At 38.7% G+C, this 14,690-nt stretch overlaps 1 protein-coding gene across 1 annotated transcript in view; it reads left to right on the top strand.

The window, feature by feature from the left end:
* Positions 1-435: 435 nt before the first annotated feature.
* Positions 436-14,690, top strand: part of LOC126268229 (transcription initiation factor TFIID subunit 11) — a 51,072-nt gene continuing 36,817 nt past the window's right edge. Inside the window, exon 1 of the mRNA XM_049973870.1 lies at positions 436-998. Within this exon, the coding sequence (XP_049829827.1) occupies positions 565-998 (434 nt within the window). The 5' untranslated portion in view covers positions 436-564. The remainder of the gene's footprint in view (positions 999-14,690) is intronic.

Below are 14,690 nucleotides of genomic sequence, written 5' to 3'. Positions count from 1 at the left end.
TCGCTGTTTAAACTATTGACCTATTCTCCCCAAACACCCTGCAAAGACAATCAACGTCAGTATTTCCATGGAGGTATAAGGAGACCTCCATGAGTATTTCAGTGTCAGCTGAAGATGTTCCTTTTCCTTTTTTGAAATACAGATAACAGACTGAGTTGCTAATTCATCTCTACCAACTTTCACACATTAAATAACAGAAATTCTACTGCCAAATAGGAGAATTTTTTTCAATTTATTTTCTAATTTTTTTTGCTGCCTGTCAGACATTTTATATCACTGGGTATGTGATCAAAAATTTTAGATGCAGCATTGTGCCCCCTTTTTTGTGCTGAAGACAACGTACCTTTTGGCAGACTGAATCCTTCGCTACGTTACAAAGCCATGTTTGTTAAATTTTTGTTACGGTAACAGTGGTTCGCTTGGAAGGGTTTAAATATCGCTGAGTAGTAGTTTTGACAGCTGACAATCGATTGCTGAATTGTTCTACACAGATGTGGAGTGTGTATTGTCCAAGTGAATGGTGGTATGTGTAAACAGTAAAGTGGTTGCTGCGTTTGGAAGGAAATGGAAAGTATATTTTCCAAAGACGATTCGGCAAATGAGAGTGAGCTAGAAATAAGTGAAGTATGCACTCCAACAGCGGACGTTAAACAATCACCGTCACAGATTCTTGAAAGTACGATTGAAGCACAGGACGATATTCTGGATATCAAGCGAGAAAGTGACAGCGAAAATGTACATTCAGATTCCGATGACAACGACGCAGAGGACGCTAATATAAACAGAGCGGCTAGTGCACTTGAAGACATTCTTAGTAATACAGGCGAGTTTAAGAAACATTCTAGTGAAAGACCTGTACAAAAGGAAGATCATCATAGCTCTGGGGGTTTCACATCGGGTATTTTGAATTCAAAAATAGACGCAGCAGAAAAAAACGATAAGAAGAAGGAAGCAAAGAGCAAGAAGGAGTTAGAAGAGGAGGAACGAGAGAAAATGCAGTGTGTAACATCGTTTTTCTCTTGTTTGAATCTAACTTTGTGTTATACCGTTATATTATCATTTGCTTGGCCGATTTTTCATAGATCATAAAAGTTGCGTATTGGGATTCTCCTCCTCCCCCCGTGTTTTTCGATGTGGCATGTACGTAAACCTTACGCTTTGCTACCGGTCAGTTTGTTACCACAACTAGATTTTCACTTTCGTTGACATTTATCAGCCAAATTGTCCCTTCCAATCTGACATAGACCTCAGGGTGTGCAGAGATCAGACCATCATAAACAAGATTTAAGGTGCGTCAAATGCGGAACCTTCTGCCACATATATTCTCTTAGTTTTTATCCACTCTGGTATAATGACTGGCAAGGGAGTGGAACCCAAAATCTGGTTCATAAGGTAAAGTTCAATGGAGTGTAATTTTGGTTCCAGTGGAAGACACTAAGAATATACAACTCGGTCTCAATTATCGTCCTTGTTATACAATATATGGGTATCACAGCAGGATATTTAATTTTTTTTTTTTTTTTAAATTCCAATTTGTTGCGAATTGTCATTCCTGATGGTGGTGGTAAGCGACAAATGCTCCATGAGCAAGCAAGCGAGAGACAAGATTTGCACAATTCACACTTTCTTCAAATTCAAACCATGTGCCGCAAGTGTTGCGTGAAGCCAGAAACAATGCGTTTCTGGTCCATGCCTCAACATGCGCTAACTGCCGTTGTTCACGAATAGTGCTATAACGTAAAATGGGGTAGGATAATAATAACCTGTTCATAAAGAGCTGCTTTAATAATTTATTGAAAAAATGTAATTGTTATTGCTGGGGTGTTTGAAACACACAATTGTAATGCATGCAATCTCACAAAACAAACTAATATTGCTTCACAAGTGGAATAAGAACTCTACTTAATCTTTAATGAGGAGGAGAACGAATGCTGTACTGTATCTTGTGACATGCCAGTTCCCAGATAGATATTATTATTGCTTTTGCCCATTACCAGAATTGTGTAATTTCTCTCGCTATAGCAGTTTTGATATGTATGTGGGTAGCCGGTCATTATTATGTTATGGAGGGGTTTGTTATTTTTTAAATTTTTTTAAAGAAAAAAGTTCTATGGGAATGCGCTTTTGGTCTCTAAAACATAGAACATGCTGGACTGTACAGCAGTGTGCTGGTTTTTTGTTGTTATTTGAAAGTACACAACAATGTTCTGTTCCTCGTGCAGCTTATCAGCACACAGAATAGTTTCTACCAACTCCTTTCGTGAGCCAGAAATGATGTAGTAACTTTATACATGCTGTGCTGTTACACTCCGTGTGAGTGTAAGGTGTATGTTCCTTTAAGGTCATCGTGCCTACATTGGATTAACTCTGTTTTGCTGTAGGTTACTGTTCATATGCTGCCAGCAGACTCCATAAACAGGACACCAGAACAACTGACAGCCTGCAGGGTTGTTAACCCTGTGGCGCATAGCGTCCACTACAGTGGATAGCTATTAATGGTTACTTCTTTGGCATTTTCGATTAGTTCTGAGGCTGCAAATGCACACAGTTCACTACTGTGGGCACTCCCTATTGGTGTCATGTCCTGAATGCATTTGCAGCCTCATGACTGATTCGAAACGCCAGAGAATTGACCATTAAAAGTTGTCCACTGCAGTGAAATTCATGCACCACAGGGTTAACATAAGTGGACATCTGTCTGACCAGAGGATGAAGATAAGCTGGACAGGAATAGATGGAGTTGCTATGAAAGAGCTGTACAAAGGTCTTGATTTTGCATCAGCTCTGCGAAAAGTGTGCGGAAATGAGAACTTTAGTGGAACAAGCAAAGTGGGAAGTCGGCAGGTTTGTCAACATATCGAAATGACTGATAGCTGCCAAGCAACAGTGTCTTGCTATGAGTAGTTAAAAACCTCAAAGTAGTCTTGTTCTGTGCCTCCAGAAATTAATAGAAAATCAGCATGCTGCTGGATGACTCAGTATGCTAGAAACTCTAAAAGAAGTGGCACTGAATCTAATGAAGGTTACTGCTTTCTAAATAACTCAAATCTATAGTGGCAAGGGGTGAAGCAACTACATGTCCTTGCTTGTATGAATTTCTGATAGTACACAAAGAAGGAATGTCCCTACAACTCATAGCAAACAATATCAGTAACTGACATGAGCAGTGGCCAAACATGTGGCAGAACTATCTAAACATGTAGTGGAACACTAAAAGTGAAAAATCATTTATTTATCTGTCCATATGGGCCTCATTCTACAGTAGAATTGGATTTGTTACTGTAATATAATGAAAAGAAGTAGCCCAAAAATAGACATATAGAGTTCACAGGTATTCTTTATGAGAACAGAACAGGTGGTTGGCCTTGGTAAAGGAAACATCTCAGCATTTGCCTGAAATGGTTTAGAAACTCCTAAATCAGTATGACTGCACAGAGCACACTCCACCCTCCCGAATGTGAGGTCAGGTCTTCACAACAGCATTGTCTCCATTGGTTAACAAAAGCACTGTCTCCTTTGGTTGGTGTATATAGTATAATGGTCTTTGATATAAAAACAGTTTTGTTCTTCATCAGTGCACACATCAAGGATGCTTGCTGGTGACTCTGGAACCATGAACTTGCTGCTTTGGTCCTTGTACTAATTCAGGTCACTTTGTAAAACTGGCTCCAGGCCTGTAAACATGCTGACATTTCCCATAGATGTCTTCATGTTCTCCCTTCAATCCATCTGAAAAACTGAGCCAGCATATCCCATAATGAGTGAGATGTTGGATTCAGCAAATGACATGACAGTACAATTAAGCACTATAGATCTTGGCACATTATTTTCTCACAAAAGTATTGCATTATTGTAAGGTGACAAGCTGTTACCTGCTTTAATACTATTAACCACTATTCTGAATCGTCTAAGTGTGGTTACGTAGTATGCATTAGGCCTACTTACGAAGAATGTCTTAGCTTTGTATGGCTTGTGTATGAAGAACATTTTAGTTGCCCTTTTAAACAAGCATGTTTTAGTAATTTTTTTCAACTTAATTGAGCAGTTTGTTATGAAATTTTATTTCCTAATAGAAAATGCTGTTTCGAATCTTTTGTCTGTTTTTCCTTGGTAAATGTAGGCCCTAAGTCCAAACTGGCTCTTGTTCCATGATTATGTGTAGAACTCTTTTAGTTAAATACTTGGTAATGTGTTCCCTGATATGTACAACAGATTGGTGTTTTTAAACACTTCCTTACAGAGAGCCCAGCTTCTTCTTCCTGAAATGTTTCTGCTTATTCAGGCCGTTCACTGATCTCTCCCAAGCTTCTCTTTTCTCCTACAATGTATCATTTAGCATGTCCTCCCATTGCAGCCTTCTTCAGTTCAAATCATCCTTACCTGGTCTCTTCATCATGTTCATAGTCTTGCAGTTGGTCTTCATCCGGATTCTGTCTATTCTAGGGCTCTTCTTGTATATCTTTTCTGGTCCCATTCTTTCAATGTGGTCAGACTATTTAAACCTATTACTCTCGCTAGTTTCTTTTAGGGGCTTGATATGCAGGGTGTTTAATATTGTTTCATTCATTATCCTATCCCTTCTTGTCTTATCTCTGATTCCTTGTAGAAAGTGCAACTTATATTCTGCTCAGATCATTCTTTAATAAAGCCCAACATTCTGATCCACAGTTCAGAATTTGCAGATGATGTGGCTTTTGTAACATAATCTTTGCTTTGGCAGGTATTTTTCAATTTGTAATTAGCTGCAATACACACTAATAAAATTTGAGCAATTTTCTGTTCTCTTTGAAATTTTGTCCTAGACGTTTCCTTTTTTGGTTAATTTGCTTCCTAGATACTTGAAAACATCTAGTTCTTTAATAATTTTTCCATTGCAGCTTACGTCATTCATTTTTGTAAGTTTTCCTACCTATTTTTAGTACTTTGCTATTTTTTAAGCTTCTTTCTATGCCCATTTCTTCAATTACTCTCTGCCAGGTATTTAGTTGTTCTTCCAATTACTGCTCATTTTCTTCCCAAATCATCACATCATATGCTAATGCTATTATTTTCGCATAGTCTTCTGTTGACTCTTTACAAACTTTTCTTATGATGTTGTCTCTATTAAAAAGCACTGGTGAGATCACACATCCTTGCTCATCTGCTATGTCCATTTTAACACAGTTTCAGTTGTGGCTCATGGTTTCCATATTGGGGAAGGCTGCAACATTGATGGGAATTAACCTACACCTCAGACTACCCTACAGATCCGTCAGTCACCACAACCAAGATTTCAGTAGGGGAGGGGGAACATCACACTCTACCGAAGGTTCCCATACTACATCTTCTTCCTGTTTCATAATGAACTAAATAACATATTAAGCTAGCTCCAAGAGAAATCTATAGGTAGATTATTTATCCCCCAAATCATACTAAAATATACGTGTTGAAGAGACATTTAATGCAGTGTATGTTAGCTTCAAGGTTTTCAGAAATTACTGCAACCAGTCGCCTTTTATGTAGATGTATTTTATTTAACCATGACCGGTTTCGAGCTGCCTAGCAACTCATCATCAGATGGTATATACATTTAGTGCTTTTTTGTACCCATTGTGTGGGTGGTTGAGTATCTGTGGCTAGACAGAAACGAGAACAAATAATCGCTACATGCTGTAAATATTTCGTGTTACTGTACCACATGTAGCGATTATTTGTTCTCGTTTCTGTCTAGCCACAGATACTCAACCACCCACACAATGGGTACAAAAAAGCACTAAATGTATATACCATCTGATGATGAGTTGCTAGGCAGCTCGAAACCGGTCATGGTTAAATAAAATACATCTACATAAAAGGCGACTGGTTGCAGTAATTTCTGAAAACCTTTTCACACCACAGTCGCAGTGTTCCACATCCACAATGGATAAAAGTCTTATGTTAGCTTCGTTGTGTGCTTATAGTTTGTGGTATTTTAATTTCTAAACTTCAGACATTTAATGTGTTGTGCACTCAGACTGCCATGTTTGAGTTCATTTGACAAATCAGTGATGTTTCCATGATGTCGTGGATCTTATGCTGTCATTGGTTAACATGAGCAATTGCCATGGAAGTGTACAGCCCGTATTTGTCATATTTACACTTGTATATTACAAAAATATGTACTTCAAATGATTTAGTGCACACAGCCATTCATCTGCATTGTACATTGCTCTGTTAAAATTGAATGTCTATCCTCGTCTGGATTAACAATGTTTCTCTTCTCGATTCATGTTTACTTCTCATATGGGTGCGCCAAGTTTCTTTGCTTTCATTGTAACCACATGTTCCAAAAGTTTACCTAATAAATTACACTCTTTATTCATATTGTGTTGTTTCTGAACATGTGGTATGCTGCTGCTGTTCGCAAGAAAGTAAAACTCAAATTCATGACTAATACACTGACAAAAAGAAACTTGCAAACAACGAAAGTCACCCACAGTAAGCAGGCAAGGAAACTTAAGTAATGGGACATATTTTGCACACTATTGCTGTAATCATTCATGAAACTCTCACTAGGTAATGGTACTTACGTTATTGTAATCTAGGGCACTCTGCGGAGACACTCACAAATTTCTTCCAGCAGTGAATATAATAGGCAGTTACAGAAACAAAAAAAAACCTGTCTAAACCACTTTCAAAAAAGTACTAAATGTTGATTACAGCTCATCAATGCATAATAGAGATATGCAGAGACAGGGAATCCATAGTGAATTTTTAACAACTCTGTTGATTCCCTTTTGATGTAAGCAGTGAAACGTGAAAAATTGTATGCTGGTTGGTAGGACACTCTTAGGCTGAAATGCCAGAGTCTTTGTGGTGCTCATAAGAGCTGTTCTTTTGAGGAAGCCACACTCCTGAAACCTCTGCTACAGGACGACTGATAGCTGAAATCTATTATTTACAAGTCAGTAACAGTTACTGTGGGCAACAGCCTCTGAATGGAGGGCAACCTGAGTGTCATAAATATTTTATTTTTTTAAAAAATTTATGAATACAACTATGATATCTTTCTCAAATTCCATTTGTTTTCTGCAACCTGCCTGGCCAAAAAATATGGCATCTTTAGGCCGAATGATCTTCCTTATTTGTGGTTCTACCATATTCCTGATTTTCTGTAAAAATATTTTTTCGTGAAACTTCATGCAGCAGCATAATAATGGTACTCCTCTGTGTTTCTGTTAAATAGGTAAAATAATTGCCTTTGTAAAATCATCAGAAATTTTTACATATGTCCACACTATCCTCATTATTCTATAGAGCCACTGAATTCTGATAGGTGATGCCGCTTTGCTTATTTTTACTGTGATGTTGGCTCTTCAGTTATGCCATTTTCCATTTCTAATACAACTTTCTCTGCATCCAACATCTGCAGATCTTATCTTTTATGTACTCTTTGGTGTTATTAGTTTTGCCTTCCTCTATCTCATTGTGTACATTTGTTTCATCCTGTCCTTAATTCAGTAGTGTTCTTTCCATGCTTCCAAACCTACTTGTTCCTTCCGCACAGGTTTTTTTTCATTGTTGATGAATTTTGAAGTATTTTCTTATTGTGTCTCCCTGTTACATAATATGTAGTGTAATACGTTCTTGTCATGCTTAGAATTCTCTTCTGTTGTGAACTTTTTCCCAAGCCATATTCTTAGCCAGTGCTGTAGTTTTCCTTGCTGCTCTGCTTAGTTGTTTTCATTTGTCTGTATTATGTTCCATTCTATTTTTGAATTTTGAAGAGACTGCTTGTGCAATTCTTTCATTCCACCTGGAGTTTCTTTGTGCCGGACTTTCTTGTATTACAACTGCTTTTAGGTGGGTCATTCCATGTCAAGTGACCTAGAGCACCCAGCTTGATCCTTTTCAGTTTTGGTGAAATTTACACAGTCTGTACCTGAGAGACCTGCTTGAACTTCTTCAAAGTTTCAGGTTCACCTGTAACTTGATTGAGCTTCTAGAGCCATTTTTGTGAAGACCACATTTTCAGAGACCGAGAAGTCATGAAGAAATCATCAAGTTTGGCGTGTCACTGTTCCTAATCTAAAAGACTAGCCCCCTTGCTTCTTAGTGTAGTGGTACAACTTCTTGTGTTCAACACATAAGGTAAAGTTCAGAAAGCTATACTTTTTGCTTTATCTCTGTTCAAAGAGGGCAACAGGTCAGCCAGGACAAATTTGCTCCACATTTTAGCAAGGCATAAGTAGAGAGGCAAGGGTACTATGGACCTGGCCTTTTGCCAAACTACTGTCTGTCTGGGTGTTAAATATTTCACAGTTTAAGACCTAGCTTGTGTGTTTCATTATTGTGCTACCATCCTGTAAATTTGCTAAAGCGAATGAATCAGATTATACTTACGTTCAAAGTTGTATCTCAAACTGGACATCTATCATGTTACATTCATACCGGTCAATAGAGCATATTTCATTCTATTAGAAATACTTATTTCTATTTTGGTGCCGCTTTGGGTAAGGTGTAAAAATTTCACCTAAGCAATTAGCGTTTTTTTGTAATCCGAGAAAAATCCTTGTGTTGGTCCGAGGTGGCTATGCCACTACCTCTCTCGGTGACTGGTAACCCTATCGCCGAGTGGCCACGCCCAACACCAATGCACGGTCAGCCAGTGGTGGGTTTCTTTACTGCAGGTTCCCACTCCATCAAGTAAGCAATTCTTGCTGTTCCAATTGAAGTTTCTTTACAGCTTTCAGTCCTTTTAAGGCACAGTATGCCATTAGATGGCATTGGGAATCAGTATTACAACAACTGTGTGCATTGACTTGATAATGTTTCTCCATTTTACCAAAAACTTGAAAAGCTTCAGACACTAACGTCAAATTGTGAAGTCCTACGAGGTGTGATTGGAAAGTTTTAAGAATGGATCTGCTACTGGTTACAGGTTTGGCGGGTAGGTACGCGGAGGGTAGGGAGTGTCATTACCTTGTCCTTGAACGCCCTCTGACAGGAAACTGCGTTTCCATTGTTCAGTTCCTTGTGGCAGTTGGTTGAGTGCAGGTCTGTTGGTGCGTGTTGCTGGCTTCTGTTTGCTTGAAAATGGATGTAAAAATGGAGCAACGAGTTTGTGTGAAATTTTGTTTTCAAACCAAGAAATTAGCTTTTGAGACTTACAAACTTTTAAAGACAGCTTTTGGAGATATTTGTATGAGCCAGTCAAATGTTGTTGTCTGTTTCAGCAGATTTAAAAAATGTCCTTGAACCATTTGAAGATGAACCACGGTCCGGCTGTCCTACCTCAAAAGCGAATGAAAATGTTGTGAAAGTTCACGACTTAGTCATGCTCTGATTGTAGACTTACAGTTAGGAAGATGGCTGATGAACTTAATTTAAGCTTGTATGCAGTTTAGTCAATTTTAACTAAAGATCTGATCATGCGTTGAGTGTCCGCAAAATTCATTCCAAAAGTATTGTCAAGTGACCAAAGACAATACTGACTTGAAGTGTGCTGAAAACTGATTAATCTGACTAAAAATGTCCCAGATTTGTTAAATAGTGTAATTACAGGTGACGAATTGTGGGTATATGAATATGATCCTGAAACCAAAGTGCAATCTCTGCAGTGGAAGACTCCACATTCACCACAACCAAAAAAAGCATGGCAAAGTTGGTTGAAGGTGAAGACAGTATTGGTGATTTTTTTCGATTCTACCAGTATTGTGCATCGTGAATTACCCCTGGAGGATAGACAATTAACCAGCAATGCTACAAATGTGTCCTCGAGCATTTGTGCGAAAAGGTGCGGAAGAAAAGGCCTGCATTGTGAAGAGACAGAGTTGGGTGGTACACCATGACAATGCTCCAGCTCATCGTGCATTCTCCATTGTTGAATTTTTGACCAAATTCTAATCTTATCATCACAATCCCTATGTGAGCAATACATTGCGGTTTTAGTGTATTCCCAGAATACTCATTTTAAGCTGCTTCTTAAAGCTTCATTAATAAATTTTCCCGGCACAGTGTACATCTGTCTTCAAGAGTCTTCCAGTTCAGTTCCTTTAGTATCTCTGTGACATTATCCCATGGGTTATAAGTCATTTGTAAGCAATGTCCATTATATTCATATCCTTACTTAGTATTATGCCCAAGTATTTGCACGAGTTGGATGATGCCAGCAGTGACTAACTGATATTACAATTAGGCCTATAGGATACCAAGTTTCGTGTGCAGACAAATGGATCGTCCGATGATACAAATTCGACAGAATGATTCAAAAATTTATTTTGAAATCCTACTTTCTGTAAGTTGTCACTTTCTTGCCCGACAATATAAAGTGCTTTGCCAGAAAGACTAAAGCTTTCCACCCCTTGAATAAATTCAAACTATACAACACTTACGAGATTCTCTTTCAGGGTCACCAAATACCCAAATATGTTAAACTTCATTTTGCAGTGGTCACCCTTTCTGGCATTTTCCAGTAGCTATATGCGATTTGTCTGTTCTGACAACCTTGTTTTGTCCACTGATTAGAACATAATCGTTAAAGATTCATATGATGTAACTAACTTCTCAGCAAATGCCATAGTAGTTGCACACAGTGTTTGTTGACAACAATAAACTAAAATTATGCCCTTCTCAGTGGATAAATTGGAACTGTCAAACCATGTATTCTCCCTTATAGATGATCCCTTGTGACTTTGGATGCAGTACAGTTGCAAAGGGAAATCAGCATACATGCCTTTCTCATGAAGTTTCATGGAGATGAGTCCATGAAATTCTACACAATTCCTGCTATCCTCATTTGGAAACAATCCGAAGTCCCAACAAAATTTTAAATAAATTTCTGCATTACATAACCGAGAAATTAGATTTCATTCTGTAAGACTATTGGCACTTGAAAGTGCAACACTTCCACTCATCACTATTCACAACTGAAAATGATAAACTATGTTTCCCTGGCACTGTACAAAACATTAACGATAATTCACCACACCGGAATTGTGCGATTAGCATCGAGTCGCAAGTCCAACATACATTGTTTGGGTTTGTGCCGCGCCAAAAGTGCTCAAGATGTTTAGGTAGTTATTACTAGTGTTTCTCTCAACATATATATTAATATGCATGTCTCCCCTTATTGCTTTGTTAGTTTTGGGGGCTGTGACACTTACCAGGACTTCAGTTAATTTGTTGAAGAAAGTGTTGATGTTACCAGTAAGTGAGCGATATACCTGTTGAATGATTAACTTTTTGTGAATGTCTTAGCTTTGCACATTCAGTAGCTGCCAATATAAAATGTTTGTTTACATTATTTGTGATCAGATCTTCTCTAGTTTAAAAATGTGTCCCACCTCTGATGTAAACCATGATCCTCCACCCTTAAAGGTTGTGCTGTAGTGGCTTGAATATTCATATAACACAAATGATATGTGCTATATTTCATTAATTCTACATCTATGCTGTGTATTGCATATCAGTGTGCTGTTCAAAGACTGAAATCCTGCTTCAAGCCGATGTATTTACTATACAGATTATTCTCCACCCCACCCACTCTCACTATCTGATCATCTTTGATAAAAATCCTCACACAGAGTTTTTAAACCGTCAATCACTTTGTTCAGGCTAGTACTCGGTTTGAAAATCCTGGCCGGCCTATGTGGCCGAGTGGTTTTAGGCACTTCAGTCTGGAACCGCACGACCGCTACGGTCACAGGTTCGAATCCTGCCCCAGGCATGGCTGTGAGTGATGTCCTTAGGTTAATTAGGATTAAGTAGTTAAAGTTCTAGGGGGCTGATGACCTCAGATGTTGAGTCCCTAGTGCTCAAATTATTTTTTTTTTTTTAAATCCAGGTTAACTTCTCCTGTGATGGAGAGCTTGCACCTCGGCTGCGATTGTGGCGCTCTTTTTTTCTAACATTTGTTCCCTCTTCATTACCCAGTACCAACCCAGAATGGAATAGCTACACGACATCCTTTGTCAGGACTTTGTCTATCACCAGGTGCCAACCGCGGTGGTCTCGCGGTTCTAGGCGCTCAGTCCGGAACCGTGCGACTGCTACGGTCGCAGGCTCGAATCCTGCCTCGGACATGGATGTGTGGTGTCCTTAGGTTAGTTAGGTTTACGTAGTTCTAAGTTCTAGGGGACTGATGACCACAGCAGTTGAGTCCCATAGTGCTCAGAGCCTCAGAGCCTATCACCAGGCCCTGAAATGAGGGACATCTTTCCCACTCCTTCTAAAGTGGTTGTCCATCACCCACTCAACCTCCACAACGCCCTAGTCTATCCCTCCATCACTGAGCCACTCCCAATCCCAGTCCCTTGCCACAGGGATTAAATCCATGTGGAAGGCCCAGTGCAAACCTGTCCAATCCATCCATCTAACACTTCCTATTATGGTCCTGTCACAGGCTTATCACACCCCTTCAGAGGCTGGTCCACCTGCAAAAGCAGCCATGTGATATACCAGCTCTACTGCAATCATTGCATAGCTTTTTATTTTGGTGTGACTATCAACCAGCTGTCCACCAGGATGAATGGTCACCACTAAATTATGTCCAAGAGCAAAGTAGACTACCCTATGGCACAACATGCAGCTTGAACACAACATGTGTGATTTTAATGGCTGCTTAACAACCCAGCACATTTGGATCTTCCTCTACGCCATCAGTTTCTTTGAACTGCACACCGGGACTTATCCTTACAACACTTCTCTGCTCCTGGATTTATCCTTGCTTCAATCTATGATGACCTACTGTCTCCACAACCTCCATCTCCTGCTACCTTTGTACCATAACCTCCTCCCAATTCACACTCCGTCACCTTCATTGTCCACCAAGTTTGCACCACCTACATGCATGTGCCAAAGTGTTGGCTTTGAATAACTTTTATGAAACGTACTCTAAATTTACAAGCACCTGATTTTGTACACTTAAACAGCTTTTTGAGCCAAATAAGACATGTATCGATTAAAGTTTTAAATACGTCTACTGACAGCTGCACTTCTTCAAAAAATGGCAGAAACATCATTGTGCTGCTTGGAGAGCCCATCTTTGAACAGCAAAAAGCTGCAATTTTATGGACGAAATCAGCTGAGAATTGGTCATAAGATACACAGCCATGCTGTTTTCTTGTGATGGTTGTACAGTAGCCTCTGTCCTTCTCTATCAAAATATATGCACTTGCAGATTTGATGGAAACATTTTGGGTAGTTTTTTTCTATGCCCCGAAAAAGAATTATTTAAGCTTCAGAAGCTATATAGTTACAATTGTCACACACATGTGCTTTCGATTGAAAATAAAGTTAGTGTTTATTGTTTTCATACACAGTTTATATGTTTGAATGTGACAATGAGTAAGCTGAGAGTAAAATCAGTGAAAACTGCTTTTATGTCAGTAAAAATACAAGTGTAGTTCTATGTAAATTAACTTCCAAGCAGTGAGCATCAATGAGCAATGGAAAATCTGTGCCTACTTATGGATGAAATTATCACCAAAAGTTTTCGTAAATTCATCCTTGAAGAAATTTCATATAACATTATTAGCAACATTAGGCTATGGAAAACATTGTTGAATATGTTGCCAAGACAGAGAACAGGTTTTAAATCTTGGCATGTCTAAAAAGAGTATCAAGCTTCAGAAACTATACATATTTAAATGTTAGACTTGTGCCTACTTATTGATCAAAAGACCCCATAAAGGTTTTTAATTAATTGCTGACTTTTCAGCATTTAAGACATTATTGGAAACATTGCCAAAATGGTTTTACACCAGTGCTGAAGGATACCTGTATTCTTCGGACTGTCATTCCTCTCTGGTGCTGATCTTGTGATTAACTTGCTCTTAGAAAGCTTTGTGACTAAACTAATGTGTGTTTTGTGAAATGAACCAAGAAGTGCCTGATGATTTTTGGTGGTTGAGATGGCACTGACAGTCCTAGGATCCTTCACCATGGAAATAAATGTCATTGTTGGACAAAGAGCTTTTAAAACTTAGATGTGGAGTAGACTTTACAGAATGTGCCAAAATTTGCTCATATCACAATACCCTGCTGATAACAAAATTTCATTTTCTGCAAAATACTTGCTGTAATCCATTTGAGAAAAACAAATATAAAGCTAAGAAGGGTTTATACCCAGTTGATATTTCTCATGTTGAAAAGTTGAAACTCTTGACTAATCAATTTTTCAAGCCTGGCCAGGAGTTTTGTCCCAGAATCAGACAAGAATTCGCTCATAAGCAACTACACCCTATGGATGAGTAAGAATCAGTGTGTACTGATTATGTAGATGCAGTTGACACTTGCTACACAGTGACTATTTCACTAACATCACTTGAAGATTCACCTTTAAAGCTCTAATGAATTAGCACAAGGTAGAAAGCTCAGAGAGCACAAGGTTCCACCACCAAGACTGTAACAGCTAGTGGTGGTGTGAGCTCGACTGATGTGTGGGGGGAAAAAAAATGCTGAAGCTGTGCCAGAAACGTAGAGATGTGACCATTTGAATTAATGAGCTAGAAATTAAAGTGCACACACGAGTCATTCCCAGAAAGTTCAAATTTTTATCCTAGCTCGTATCAGCTGCTGTACAGTACAAGCAACAAAAGAATTTAGTGTTCAACTTTAATTCAAACTCTTAATTTGTAATTGAATTACATTGAGGGTAACATCTACTGTAAAGGATATTGCTGTCAGATCCACAGGGCAGCTGTTGCTGTGGTAGACTGATATTTTATTAA

The sequence above is a fragment of the Schistocerca gregaria genome, chromosome 4 (genome assembly GCF_023897955.1).
Source record: "Schistocerca gregaria isolate iqSchGreg1 chromosome 4, iqSchGreg1.2, whole genome shotgun sequence".
In the NCBI taxonomy this organism is placed as follows: Eukaryota; Metazoa; Arthropoda; class Insecta; order Orthoptera; family Acrididae; genus Schistocerca; species Schistocerca gregaria.
Note: the sequence above shows the minus strand (reverse complement) of the source record. Positions and strands in the feature narration are given on the sequence as shown.